The 13,554-nt window shown below is 53.1% G+C and overlaps 1 protein-coding gene across 3 annotated transcripts in view; it reads right to left on the minus strand.

The window, feature by feature from the left end:
- PSTPIP1 (proline-serine-threonine phosphatase interacting protein 1) overlaps nucleotides 1-13,234 on the minus strand; it is a 46,347-nt gene extending 33,113 nt beyond the window's left edge. Inside the window, exon 1 of one of the 3 annotated variants that reach the window (XM_034993608.1) lies at nucleotides 12,701-13,234. In XM_034993608.1, coding sequence (XP_034849499.1) covers nucleotides 12,701-12,736 — 36 coding nt within the window. In that variant the 5' untranslated portion in view covers nucleotides 12,737-13,234. The remainder of the gene's footprint in view (nucleotides 1-12,700) is intronic. The other 2 variants (XM_034993609.1, XM_034993607.1) reach the window with 2 other exon arrangements.
- Nucleotides 13,235-13,554: the final 320 nt, after the last annotated feature.

Raw genomic sequence — 13,554 nt, forward strand, 5'->3', positions numbered from 1 at the left:
CTCACAGGTCAGGGATTCAGCAGGGAGGGTGAGCTGACCCAAGGATTGGAGGGGTCCCTGCATAAGCAGATAACTGTGGGGTGATTTACAGCTTTTCTAAGATGGCTCAGGGTAGGTGCCAGAGGGAGAGAGCCAAGAAGGCAAAGACTGGACTTTTATTTTAAAGAAAAAAAGCACATTGAATGCAATTCAATGAGTGAATCTGGGTTCAGCTGGGCTGACAGGAGCTTGAGCTTAGAAATGAGTTTCCAGAGGATTCCATCTCTCCCCTGAGCCCCAGCCTCCCCGGAGCCTTCAGGGGCCCCCCACCCAAGCAGTCAAGCAGCAGGGCCTCTGAGATATTCAGGCGGTCACCCTGAGCCTTCCAGGGGCCTGTCAAAGCCCTGGGAACTTTCAGAGCCTCCCGGGAATCCCACATCACCAGGAGTGGGGGGCAACACTGGCACCGGAAGAGGACCTGCTGTGGGATGGGGCGCTATTGTTGGAGGAAAGCCAGGATGAGAGAGGTTATGTAACTTGTCCAGGCCCAGTTGTGTGGGCGGGCCTGCCTTTCAACCAGAATCAGTCTGGTTTGAAAGTTCTGTTCTTTTAGTTAGAGCTCCTCGGATCAGCAGGAAGGAAAGGTCTCCTACCGCACTCCCCTCCCCCAGGCTGTGAAGCCCTGCCCACTTCCCCTGCGCTCTCTCTAGTCTTAAAGGCCCAGCTCAACCCCCACGCCCCCTTCTCCCTCCTGCTTTATGAAACCAAAACGTGTAGAAAAAGTAGAACAGGGGAGGGACAGGGAGTGAACACCAGTCCAGGCAGAGGCCTGCAGGTGGGAATGAGCCCCTGAGATTCAGGAGACCCCTCCGAGTGGTCCTGGTGAGACCTGAGGGGTGCTGGAGCAGGTGTCTGAAGAGGTCGCATGAGGCCAGCTGCAGGAGAGCCTCAGGAGCAGGTGTGGGCCTTCCCAGGAGGTAAGGGGAACCAGGGTTCCCTTTCACGTTCCAAGTTCAGGGGAAGGGAGCTGGGTGGGGTGCAGTATTTAGAGGCCAGGGCTCTAAATACTTTGTTACCTCTAATCCTCAGAACCCCCTGGAATGTCAGGGCTGTGCCATAATTACTGCCCCACGTTACAGATGAGCACCTGAGACTCAGCAAGGTGCATGACCTGCTTGGGCCACACGGTTCCTCTCCACCACCCCCACCAAGCTGATCTGGTAGCAGGGGCTCCCTTGATCTAGCCCTGGGTGGAGCAGGAAGCAGATGCCAGTGGGAAAGGGTGGGTAAGGGAAGCAGTGGGACGTGGAGGAAAGGAGGGAGCTGAGCCACCCCAGACCCTCAGCCCCGGAGGAGACTAACCCCTTCAGCAAGGACAGGCACTGTCCAGCCCCTGCCCGTGGCCGGCCACACGGGGCTCCTTGCCACACAGTCGTCAGCTTGTGGGTGACCAGCCAGAGACTAGAGGCTGGCAACAAAGGTCCACCTACTGTCCCTGCACATCCTGTTCCCCAAGTGTCACCGCTCCCACACTGCCTACACCTGCCAGGGGAGGCCCCACGGAACCCCACCCCAGGAGGAAGTCCAGGTAGCAGAATGTGGCAAGAGCTCAGGCATTGGTTTCTAGTCCTGGCCAGTTGCATGGGCACAGTCAGTGTGACCGTGGGCAAGTCACTTAACCTCCCGAGCAAGAGTCCCTCCTCTGTAAAATGACTGTGAACCTGTGGCCCACCGCTGGGCTCTGAGGACTAAATGGAGGAGCCCAGCAACAGGCACCTGACACTGAATGAGTTCCTGGAAAATGGTGCCCACTGTAATGAGTACATATTAAGTCGAAGAAAGGAAATAAAAAAGGAGAGCTAGGTTTGAATCTGGGCTGTAACTCTTATTTGGACTGGTTGCTTCCAATCCCTCAGACTCAATTTTTTTTGAATTTGTAAAATGGGAAGAATGATTGGACCATGTGCCCTCACAGGACTGACGTGGGGTGTCTTTCTTTGTGGCTGTGAACTGCTCCTCCCTTGGGCTTGAGACTTGCTCAAGAGACAGAGATGGAGCCCTGGAGCTGCAGAGCTCCCATTGCTACACCCTTTCCTGAAAGCAGGGACAGACCCTTGCCGCCTCTGGAGAAAGCCCTTTGGCCTCCTCTGCCGGCCTTGGCAGATTCCAGGTCTCAGAGCTGACCCTGGGCTCTGGGTGCGAGCTGGGCCCCTGCACTTGCAGGGGGTCTGCACATGGGGCTCCTTGCCCCTACGAGGCCATTAACGTGCACGTTTCCACGTCTCTATCTTCTAACCACAAACATCAATTTAATACAGACAAGGGGCCAGAGGCTCAGAGAATGGAGGGACTCACCAGGGCCACACTGTGAATGAAGTAGAATCAAAGCAGGGCATTGGGTTCTAAAGGCAGTGTGAGAGACAAAGATGGTACTCTCCAAGGAAGGGTTCTGTGTTGGAGGCTGGGAAATTGCTTTACCCTGCCCAACACAGCCAGTGTGCATCTGGCATAGAGCCACACTGCAGGAAATAGAGCAAGATGCCACCCCCTAGACCCTGTAGCGCTGGGCTACCTGAGGGACCCCTGGGCGATCTGAGACCATGCGCTGGTTAACTTTCCCTCTAAGCCAGCTGGAAAGGCCGGGGCCAGAAGTCCCGATTTTCATAGGCCCCTCAGGTCCAGGCAGGCCAAGACCAAGGCAGACATAAGTTCCCTGCAGGATCTTCCCATGATCCACTGAGGAAGTTGGTGACCCGGCCTATGGGCCGATGCTCCTTAAGAGTGAGAGCCGGTGGGACCTCAAAGAAGCCCAGGAAGCCGGGAGGTGGAACAACTACAGACAGGATCTCGCCATCTGTGTGCTCGCGTCCGTAATGATGGTCATTCCGACATGGAAGGGGATGGAAATTGACCCTGGAGTCAAAGGAGCGAATGTGGCTGATGTCAGAACCCAGGAAAACCAGATTCTCCCAGGAGGGTGTTTCCCCAGTGTGCCCAGGCTGGGAGAGTTATAGAAGGTTTGTCCGAGACTGGTGGCCAATCCAGGCTGGGCAGCCACAGGAAGGTTCAAACCTCAGCTTCCTCACATATAAAATGGGAACAATAGAAACACTTCCACTCAGGACCTCAAATAGCCAATGATGTTGAAAAAGAACAAAGTTGAAAGACTCACACTTCCTGATTTCAAAACTCACTACAAAGTTAGAGTACTTTAAATAACGTGGTACTGGCATAAGGACAGACATAGAGACCAATGGAAGAGAATAGAGAGCCCAGAAATAAACACATACATGATTTTCAACAAAGATGTCAAGATCATTCAATGGGGAAAGGACAGTCTTTTCGACAAATAGTGCCGGGAAACTGGATATCCACATGCAAAGGAATGAAGTTGGACCCATTCCTTATACTGTATACAAAAATTAACTCAAAATGGATCAATGATCTAAATGTAAGAGCTAAAACCATAAAACTCTGAAAATAAAACATAGGGGAAAAGCCTCAAGATACTGACTTTGGTAATGATTTCTTGGATTTGACACCAAAAAGCACAGTTAACAGAAGAAAAAATAGATAAATTAGATTTTTGTCAAAATGAAAAACTTTTATGCATCAAAAGACACTAACAAGAGAATAACAAGACAATCCACAGGTTGAGAGAAAATATTTGCAAATCATATATATGATAAGGGATTCATATCCAGAATATATAAAGAAACACAGCAAACACAAATAATTCAAAATGGCTAATAAGCACACGAAAAGATGCCCAACATCATTAGTCATTAGGGCAATACAAATCAAAACCACAGTGAGACACCACTTCATGCCCAGTAGGCTGGCTGTAATTAAAACACACATGGGCACACAAGCACGTGCACATGCACACTCACACACACACACACACAGGTATTGGTGAAGATGTGGAGAAATCAGAACTCTCGTGCATTGCTGATGGGGATGGAAGTGAAGCAGCTGCTGGGGAGCGTGGGCTAGCCTTCTAAGCTAGTTAAACGTAGGATCACCGTATGATTCAGTAATTCCACTTCTAGGCAAATACCCCAAAGACCTAAAAGCAGGGATTCAAACAGAATCCCAGAACACTCATGTTCATAGCAGCATTATTCACAATATTCAAAAGGAGGAAACAACCCAAGAGTCCATTAACAGATGAATGGGTAAACAAAATGGGATATATACAGAGAATGGAATATTGTTTAGCCACAAAAAGAAATGAAATTCTGATGTCTGTTGAAACACGACGAACCTTTCCTTTTAAGGATTTTATTTATTTGAAAGAGAGAGAGAGAACAAGTGGAGGGGAGGGGCAGAGGGAGAGGCAGGCTTCCCGCTGAGCATGGGGCTTGATCGACCCCAGGGCCGTGGGATCATGACCCAAGCTGAAGGCAGATGCTTAACCAACTGCGCCACCCAGACGCCCCAAAACATGGATGAACCTGAAAGACATGCTAAGTGAAAGAAGCCAGACACAAAAGAACAAATATTGTATGATTCCACTTCTATGAGGTTGCGAGCATAGGCAGATTCATGGAAAGTAGAATAGAAGTAGGAGATGAGGGGAGGGAGGTGAGGAGTTAGTGTTTAATGGGTACAGAGTTTCTGCTAGGGATGATGAAAAGTTCTGGAAATAGTAGCGATGGTTGTGCAACATTGTGAACGTACTTAATGCCGCTGAATCACGCATTTAAAAATGGTTGAAGTGGTAAGTTTTATGTTACGTTTATTTAACACAAGAAAAAAATGTAATCGTAGAAGATTGTAAGGTTAAAAAAAACAAACACAAACCTCTACCCTCTACTCATTCCCAAGTGAGTCGAACGAGGTTGCATCAATGGTACAAGCCAGGTGCGCTCATTGTCGGCAGTGCATCCAGCTTCACCATATGATGGGCACCAGGGCTTCCGCCGCACTGGGGACACACTCAAGAACTCCGGAAAATAGTGATGCCCAGCCTCCCACCCTGAAATTCAGATCTAACTGGCCGTGGGTGTGGCCTGGGCATTGGGACCTTGGAGAACTATGGTCGTATAAGATTTGGCTCCCTGTTACATTTCTGATCTTATCTACAAGTACCCCCACCTCGGTCCCTTGGTCCCAGCCACACAGATCTCCTTGTCCCTTGAACATATCAGGCACTCTCCTGCCTCAGCCCTCACCCCTCCTTTCCTCCCCAGTAGGGCTCAGCTTCTGTTTTCCCATTTCTGCTACTGGGAAGCCCTGAGCCCATCTGGCCGCCCCATCCCTGTGCTGGCTGTGATCTCTGCAGTACCAGCTGGCTCTTCCTATTGCCCAATAGTGGGTGCTGTCAACACCAGCGGAAGGGGCTGTCATTCGCCTACCTTCTCACCCATTGCTCAGGGCACCAGATCTTCGCAAACCACACACCTCCCGCTAACCCCCAGGGGCTCTCTGACCCAGGCCTGGGAAGGTAGCAGCCTGGCCTAGCCCAGTAACCCAAAGTCCACCTCGGTGGCATCCCCAGACCCACACCCCCTCTATGAGTTTTCTCTCTGCAAAACGGGAATAAGAATATCATGTTCACAGGGCTATTGTTGGAATTAAATGCATGTTGTCACTTGAAGCCATGGGCATGACTCTCTGATGGCAGAATTTAATATGCAATGGGAATAGAGTTGGGAAGGCATTCTGGGAATCGGAGGGTGCACACATGCAGCTCACCCTGGAGGTGCACATGCAATCGTAAGTCTGGGTCCCTTCAAACCTGTTTCTGCTCTGCTAACTCCCTATGGTGAGCAGCGGGAGGCGGTCCCCTTAGTGCTGCCCTTAGCATCCCCATCTCCAAAGCCTTTGTCTTAGGTGAGCATCACTCTGTTGTCCAGCAGATGAGGACACTGAAGTTCAGAGAGGGGAAATGACTTTCCAAGGCCCAGCAAGTGAAGGTGGAGGCCGGGTGAGACTTCAAGGAAGCATTTGGCTCCTGAGCCTGGGGGGAGACCCAGGTGGAGCAGGTCCAGGGCAGGGTCCCGGCGTGGGCAGCCCCCGGGGAACAGGGGGCCACTCTTGCTGGAAGCCCAGGCAGTTTCAGTTTCCACACCCTTCACTGTGTGGTTTGTGGCATCAGCTAGACTCTGGGTGAGGAAGAAGGGCATCCCGCCCACGGCCTGCTACCTCCAGGCTCCTTTGCAGGAGAGGAACATCCGCTGCTGGAGAGCATGCAGAGAGCAGAAGAAAGTGTCTCTGCCACCACTTCAGGCCGGTCAGGACCTTTCACAATCTGGCTGGGGCCTTACCTCCCTACCGGGCGCCTGCACACCCCTGTGGGCCAGAAAACTGCCTTCCAAACCAACTGCGCCCACTTCCCCACTGGCACACCTTTGCCCTTGCCATTCCTTCCCCTGGAGTCCATCTGCCCTCCTGCGGTCTCCCAAATCCTTGCCCACCCTGCAAAGCCCAAGCAGGGCCCTCCGCCTCCATTCCAGGGACTCCCCCTGCTGTGCGTAGGTGCCAGGAACAGCCAGGAAGAGTACAAGAGTCTGTGGGAATTGGAGTGCAAAGAGGGCCATTGAGAAGCAGATCTTGTTTTCTGCTAAGAATAAAATTGAAGGTGCAAGTGACTCTCTTGACCCAGGCCGCTGCGGACAGTAAGTCCTCCAGGTCACCACTGCAGGCATCGAGCACAGCCACAAACCTCACACAGCTGACTGTGTCCTGTGGAGTGGGCGCAGATGACCCAGCTTCCCAGCCCCGGGCGACACGTACCACAAAGTGTGCACAGAGCGTGGAAGAGGTAAGACTATCGAACCACACATGTCGCCTAAAAACACCATCTTAGGCTTGAAAACAAGAATTGCCTGGTTTTGTTTTTAAATATTTTCCTTTTATTTTTATTTATTTATTTATTATTTTTATTTTTTAAAGATTTTATTTATTTATTTGAGAGAGAGAGAATGAGAGAGAGCAAGCACATGAGAGGGGGGAGGGTCAGAGGGAGAAGCAGACCCCCAGCCGAGCAGGGAGCCCGATGCGGGACTCAATCCAGGGACTCCAGGATCATGACCTGAGCCGAAGGCAGTCGCTTAACCAACTGAGCCACCCAGGCACCCTAAATATTTTCCTTTTAAATGACATAAACAGGGGGCACTTGGGTGGCTCAGTTGGTTAAGCGTGTGACTCTTGATTTCGGCTCAGGTCATGATCTCAGGGGTGTGAGATGGAGCCCCGTGTCTGCCTCCACACTGGGCAGGGAGCCTGCTTAAGATTCTTTCTCTCCCTCCCTCTCCATCACCTCCCCCCCCCGCCCCCCCGCCATGAACATGCACTCCCCAGCGCTTTTTCTCTCTCTCTCAAAAAAATTAAAAAGAAATGACATACATAATCTGTGTTCACTTATGGAAAATTAAGGGGGAAATAGAAAAATGAGCTTACTTTCAAAGCCACAGAAATCAATGTTAACACGTAGGGGGGCCCCCCTGTTTGTCCTACACGAATTATAACTCAAACAAGAATCAACTAGCCTATCTTTTTGATTTCAGGGGCAGAGTAAGTCGGCGGCCCACAGACCTGGGTGGGAGTCCCCGCCCTGCCCTGGACATGTGACCTTGGAGTAGGCCGGCCCATGCCTTCATTCAGGAGATAGGAGGACGTTGACAGAGAAAGAGTCTGCCCTCATTCCTTCAGAGGGCCACAGCCAGGGAGGCACGGAGAAGCCAGCTGGTAGCAGCAAGGGCAGGAGAGCTAGGGCCTCCCTCTCCCATCTCCTGCACTGTCTGCGTACGAGCCCCTGTTGCTCAGGAAGACCCACTCCTCAGCCACTGGCCTCCTTGATCTTCAAGGCCATCGGGGCCTGCCCTGCTGCAAGTTCTCCCCCAAAGTCTGAGCAGCTTCAGTTCCCAGCAGAGCCCCTCCAGGTCTGGCCCTCCCAGCCCCATCTAGGCCACTCTGGTCCCTCCTTCCTGCATCAAAAGGCTCCTGCCCAGCTAGAAAAGCGGCCCCATTCTCTCACCCAGGAATGTCTCCTCTTCTGAGAATCCACCCAAGGAAATAATCCTCAAGTGAAAAATTTTGATACACAGAGATCTACCCATTGCCTCTCTGTCCAGAAGAATGAATAACTGGCAGCAACAACCTAAATGTCCAACAATAGGGGATTGGATAAATGAATCATATGTCTACCAAACCCACAAGCTGGACTGTGTAGCCATTAACAATGGTGTTTTGAAACGAGGAAATCACACCCACACCCACACATGTTCAAAATGGAATTATGCTGAAAAGCAGAGGGGAAGGGTGTCCACAACAATGTGAGTACATTTAACCCCACTGAACTGGACACTTAAACGTTAGGATGGTGAACTTCATGTGAGGTATACTTTACCACAGTTAGAAATCAGTTTTAAAATGCAAGAAAAAGAAAGTCGGGGAGAACACAACACCGTGTACACAATCTGCTTGCACCTACGTAAAAATAATCTTAGGGAAACACAGCGAAATATTACCAGTTGTCTTTGTGTGATGAGACTAAGGGTGCTTTTTTCCTGGTTTTCTCTATTTTCCTTTTAGGATCTTATACTTAAATGAGAAGGTATATACATAGCTTCAAGTGCTCAGAACAGAATCGGTGCCCAGGGAACATGAGTCTCTCCTGATTTTCTGTGAGGCACCAAAGTGGGGCCTCTCTCCTAAATGCGGAACCTCGGAGTCTCAGAACTGGGAAGGGAAGGGGCAACAGCAGCTGAGCCGGCACATGGGGGAGAGGTGGGCCCATCCTTAGCCCCCTGCGTGTCCCTGGTGAGTCATCCCCCCACCCGGAAAGTGGTGTCTTCCTCTGTCCTCTGTGTGTTGGGGAGCTCAGCTCCTCCCAGCTGGCTGGTTTCCAGATGAGGCTGGAGCCTAGCCTCAAAGGGGAGCAATGTGGCTACGAGTCAGAGGGAAAAGTTCGGGCTTACTTCCTCCACCGCCTTGGTAGTTCCTGCCCAAAGCAGGGGGGAGATATCACTGTAGTATGTGGCCCAGCCTCCTCAAGCCCTTACTCTGCCTTTAACAACCGCCAAAGGGATAGGATGGGGATCTCGAAAAAACCTGGCCCAGAACTAGGTTTTCCCTCTTAAAACAACACCCAGTGGCTTGTTTGCATGGGTCTGGGAGGGAGGGGGAGGTGGGTGAGAAGGCACAGCTCCGAGCCCTGCCCCTCCCTGTGCCTTGCCCAGTTAGTAGGGAAGCTCAGTCTTCAGTGCTGGACAGTGACTTCCTTGAGGGCAAGACAGTCTCCTTCACCTGACTGGGTGTGGGGGTGAGGCTAGGGGTCCAGCTGAGACCACCTAGCAGAGAATACCGCCCGGCAAATATTTGTAGAATATAACTAAAGTGAAACAAAGAAGAAAAATGGGTTCAGGAAGGGACCATGGAGGCATTCACCGTTCATACCTTTATTCCACAAACACTGAACACTGTGTTAAGGATGCAGACCACTGTTTTCTGCAATAGAGTCTGGCTGCCTGCTGGGAGCAGAGCCACTGGCAAGGCGAGATTGGGAGGTGGGGGACGGGACCCTGCTTTCTCTGGGCTTCTGTGCCCCTCTGATTCACTGCTGAGGCAGGTTTTACGAGATCTAAAGCCCTCTCAGCTCAGGTAGCTGGTATTCTCACCCCCAACTTTGTCTCACTGACTGGCCCCGCTCTGAGGCCCAGCCACTAACTTCCTGCAAAGCTGCGATGCTCTTGATCATCTGTATAACAGAAATCAAATTATCCCTCCCCTGTGGCTAGTCCACCTCTGCCTCACTCCACAGTGGCCTGCATCTCAATGTTTTGCCACAGGAAAACACAGGCTATAAATAAATACCAGGTGGCCACACGGATGAAATGACAAACACAGACCTACCGAGGGACAGAAGCGGCTAGCTCCCATGCTGAGTGTTCCCACCACCTCTGAGCCATTATGTCTGCTTTTTAGAGTTTTTTGGTCTCCTCCCTGCTATTAGGCTACCAGCTCCCTGTGAAACAGTTCAGGCCCACCGATATTTATCAGTCACCAACTGTCAGGTTCCACGTAGACCCCTACTAAACGCTGCACCTATAAATTAAAAGACCACATGACTAAACTTGTTAAAATTGTGGGTAAAATTAGAGTTCATGGGCCCTAACTGAAAAATGATGGGGCAGCTCATGTGAGTAAAGTATGTGAGCTTTAATATAAGCTCTTAGTGCCTCAGAAACCACTTTTGTTTCCCTCTCTCACTGTGAACTAGTGCCAGGAACAGGGCTAGCTCTCACCTGCGCTCGGAGGGTTGAGAGTGCTATGGTATTAGACGTGATCCTTCTAGCTCACGGGCCCCCTTCCTCTACGTAAGCCCCCTCTTTTTCCCAAACTGTGGGGCTACGGGTTTAATGCCTGGGGCTACGGTGGGGGGCGGGCTGGGGGAGGGGCAGGCTGGGCTCTGTCCCTCGTACACAGCAGTTAGATCACTATGTCTTTTGTGTTACAGATTTGTCTGTAAATTGAGCTTCCAAATACTTCTATCAGCCTCATCTGATCTTCTTACTTCTCTGGGAGGTAAGAAGAACAGAAATTTCCCCTCCATTTTGCTGATGTGGCCCAAAGATCCAATGACCTGCTGTGCTGATAGAGGGTGTTAAAACACCCTGGGTGAGAGCCTGGACACTGGAGCCAGGCTGTCAGGGTTTAATCCCCACTGGGTGACCTTGGGCAAGCTACTTAAGTTCTCTGTGCCTCAACTACCTCCTCTGAATAATAGGGATGATCTCATCTACCTCATCAGTTTAAATGAATGAATAGATAAACAGTCCTGAGAACAGTGCCTAACTCATCTTTAGTACTCAGTATTAGCTGTCCTCATGGGCTGGGCTGGCCTGAGCATCAGAGGGGTTCGAATTCAGAGGCCTGGGGGCAGTGATGCTGACAATGACCTTCTTTGGCATTTGCCCAGGCTCAGGGTGAGAAGCTCCCACTGGCCACTTCTCTCCCCATCTGTCTCTGGTCGTCCCTAGGCTAGATCCTCACTGCAGCCCAGGGAGCCAGCAGGGGAGGGGAGGAGGCACCTGGAGCTCATGAAGCCTGCAGTGGCTCAGAGGTGGGACAAGCCCAGAGCATGGCTGCATGTCCCTTAGAAAGCTGCCACAGGTGGGCTCCTTTCTTCCTGTGCTGCCTTCCCTGCCACACCCTGCCCCCCCATGCCATCCCCCACTGCCCAGATCCTGCCATGGGGGCTGCTCCTTGCTAGAGCTCTGCCCTCGGGAAGGTGGGGCCAAGGGCCCTGGGCTGGGACAGATGTCCTAGATGTAAAACGGTCTGCCCTGGCCTACCGAGTACCCTGGATTCCCAGGCCCTACCTCTTCGCCCCACTTCGCACTCTCAGTCGGAGCAGAGGTGATGACTCACTGCCCCACCCCCCACTGCAACCCCTGCCCCTTTGTGAGGGCCCAGCTGCCAGCCTGGTGCTTGGGTTGAGCTGAGCCAGGTCTGCCTCCGTTGGCATCTCTGACCTGAGCCCACCTCTTCTTTGTAGAGATGGGGAAATGGGAGCCCAGAGAGGAACAGGGTACCCTCCCCAGATGGCCCTCTGACCAGTGTGTGGTCAGGGCAAGCGGGAAGCAGGCCATTCGCATGCTGGCCACAGGCCCCAAGCAGAGCACGGCCCGGAAGGGAAGGAAGGCTTGGCTCATTAGCTCTCATCCTCCTGGCCGTAGGCCCCAGGAAAGGGCCCAGGGAGGGCCAGGCTGCTGGCTGAGGCTGAGCCGGCTGAGTGAAGGACCAGGGAGTCCTCTGCGGGGCTGGAGGGGGGCGCACCCTCAGGACAGCCTCATTCCCCAGCTCTAACCAGAGAGGTCTCAGCTTTGTCCCCACAAGCCACTGGGGACAGCCAGAGCTTGAGACACAGAGGGGAAGGTAGAGGCACAGCTGCCTGAAAAGCTGGGGGGATCCGGGGTCCAAGTGGGCTCGCAGGCTGCGTGGGGTCCACACCAAGCCATCTTGCTTCCCGAGCCTGTTGGGTGCCGCTATTTCATGGGGGACAAGGACTTGAAATACACCTGCACTGAACTGAAGAAAGGAAGCAAGGAATTGCCCCATCTTGCTGCCTCCTCAGAGGACCCCGAAAGTCTGCGAGCAAGAGAGGTTGTGTGAGGGGAAAAGAATTGTCATTTGGCGTTCCAGCAAGGTGCTGGGGACTTGATTACATTAGACGGCCTCTTTAAAGTCTCCCATTTGGTTGAGATGCTTATTAATATTGATCTGGACTGTAGAGCTGGGGAAAGTGAGGCTCGGAGAGGTCAAACAGCTCGCCCAGTCTCTAAGTAGCGGAGGCAAGACCCAAATTCAAGTCTGTCTGGTCCCCAAACCCTTGACTCCCACCTTCACCTCACATGGCCTTCTCAAGCTCTCACCCACATATTAGATTCTCCTACAAAGATCCTGCGGTGGGGGGGAGGGTCCCCCAGAGAAGTCAGACCTGGGAGTAGAGAGGATATCCCTTGCCCACCGTGGTGAGGTTTGCAGAGAAGTCAGTACCCCAGACCAAGGACCCCCTTCTTCTCCCAACTCAGAAGGGACAGAAGCTCAGGTTATGCCCCAGGATAATTAAGGCCAAAAATCGACCGCTATTTTTATGAGAAAACCCCCCTCCTGGAGCCGCATCCCCATTAACTGCCACGGGGAAATTTCAGGCCCGCTGGCCCTCCCAGAGCCCGTTCTGCTTGTTCAGTGCCCCACCGTCTTCACTCACCCAAAAGGCATCTCTGAACTGAAGCTGGGGCAGCATCCTCAGGCGAATGCCACGGCAAAGCTTGCTCTCCTGCCACAGGCAGGGCTGAATGAGGGCCCGGAGCCAGGCGCACCGTCCCAGGCCCGACAGCGCTGGCCCAGGCCCCCCTCCTCAGCCGGCGCCGTCTGCAGCGCCTCAGAAGGCGGCCGCAAGCCAGAGAGGAGCTGCCGGAGGGAGGAAAAGGGCTCAACCTGTTTTGTTTGGGGCTAGAATCAGCAGCAAAATGAGGAAGGAGCAGTGGCCTTCCAGTGATGGGAGGGCGGGCCCTGGTGTCCGGCCGGCCCCTCGCCAGCCCTGTGCTGATGGAGACGCAGGCAGGCTGCAGCACTGAGAGCACAGATACCAGCCCGGGGTGGGAGGCTGCAGCCAGCGGGAGAGGCAGGCTGGCGCACAGGCCAGGCGGGAAGGCAGCCTGGGGCCTGCGCAGGAAGGTTTGTGCAAGTTCCCCTGGGGCAGGCACCAGGGCCCTCGCCCACAGGAAGTGGAGTCGCAGGGCTCCCTCGTGCAGCCCCGCCTGACACCCGCCACCCTGCTGCCCGCCTCCCCTTGTCCCCTTCCAAAGCCCTCGCTGGGCCATGCCCAGTGGCCAGAAACTTCGGGAGCCTGAAGCCCACTGAAGCTGTGGGCAAGGACAGGGCAGGAACCCGAGTGCTGTTGCCCACCACCCCGGCCCCATGCTGAGCCAGGCACAGAGCTGCTAGACTCTCCACCCCACCCCCCCACACCAGCAAACTGTACTTGAGAGGCTCACTCAGGCCCAGGACATCGCTATCATTCATCAAACCCTGGCTGCCTGGGGCCCCGATCCACAGCCC

The sequence above is a fragment of the Mirounga leonina genome, unplaced genomic scaffold (genome assembly GCF_011800145.1).
Source record: "Mirounga leonina isolate KUSES-001 unplaced genomic scaffold, KU_Mleo_1.0 Mir_91, whole genome shotgun sequence".
Lineage (NCBI taxonomy): Eukaryota > Metazoa > Chordata > Mammalia > Carnivora > Phocidae > Mirounga > Mirounga leonina.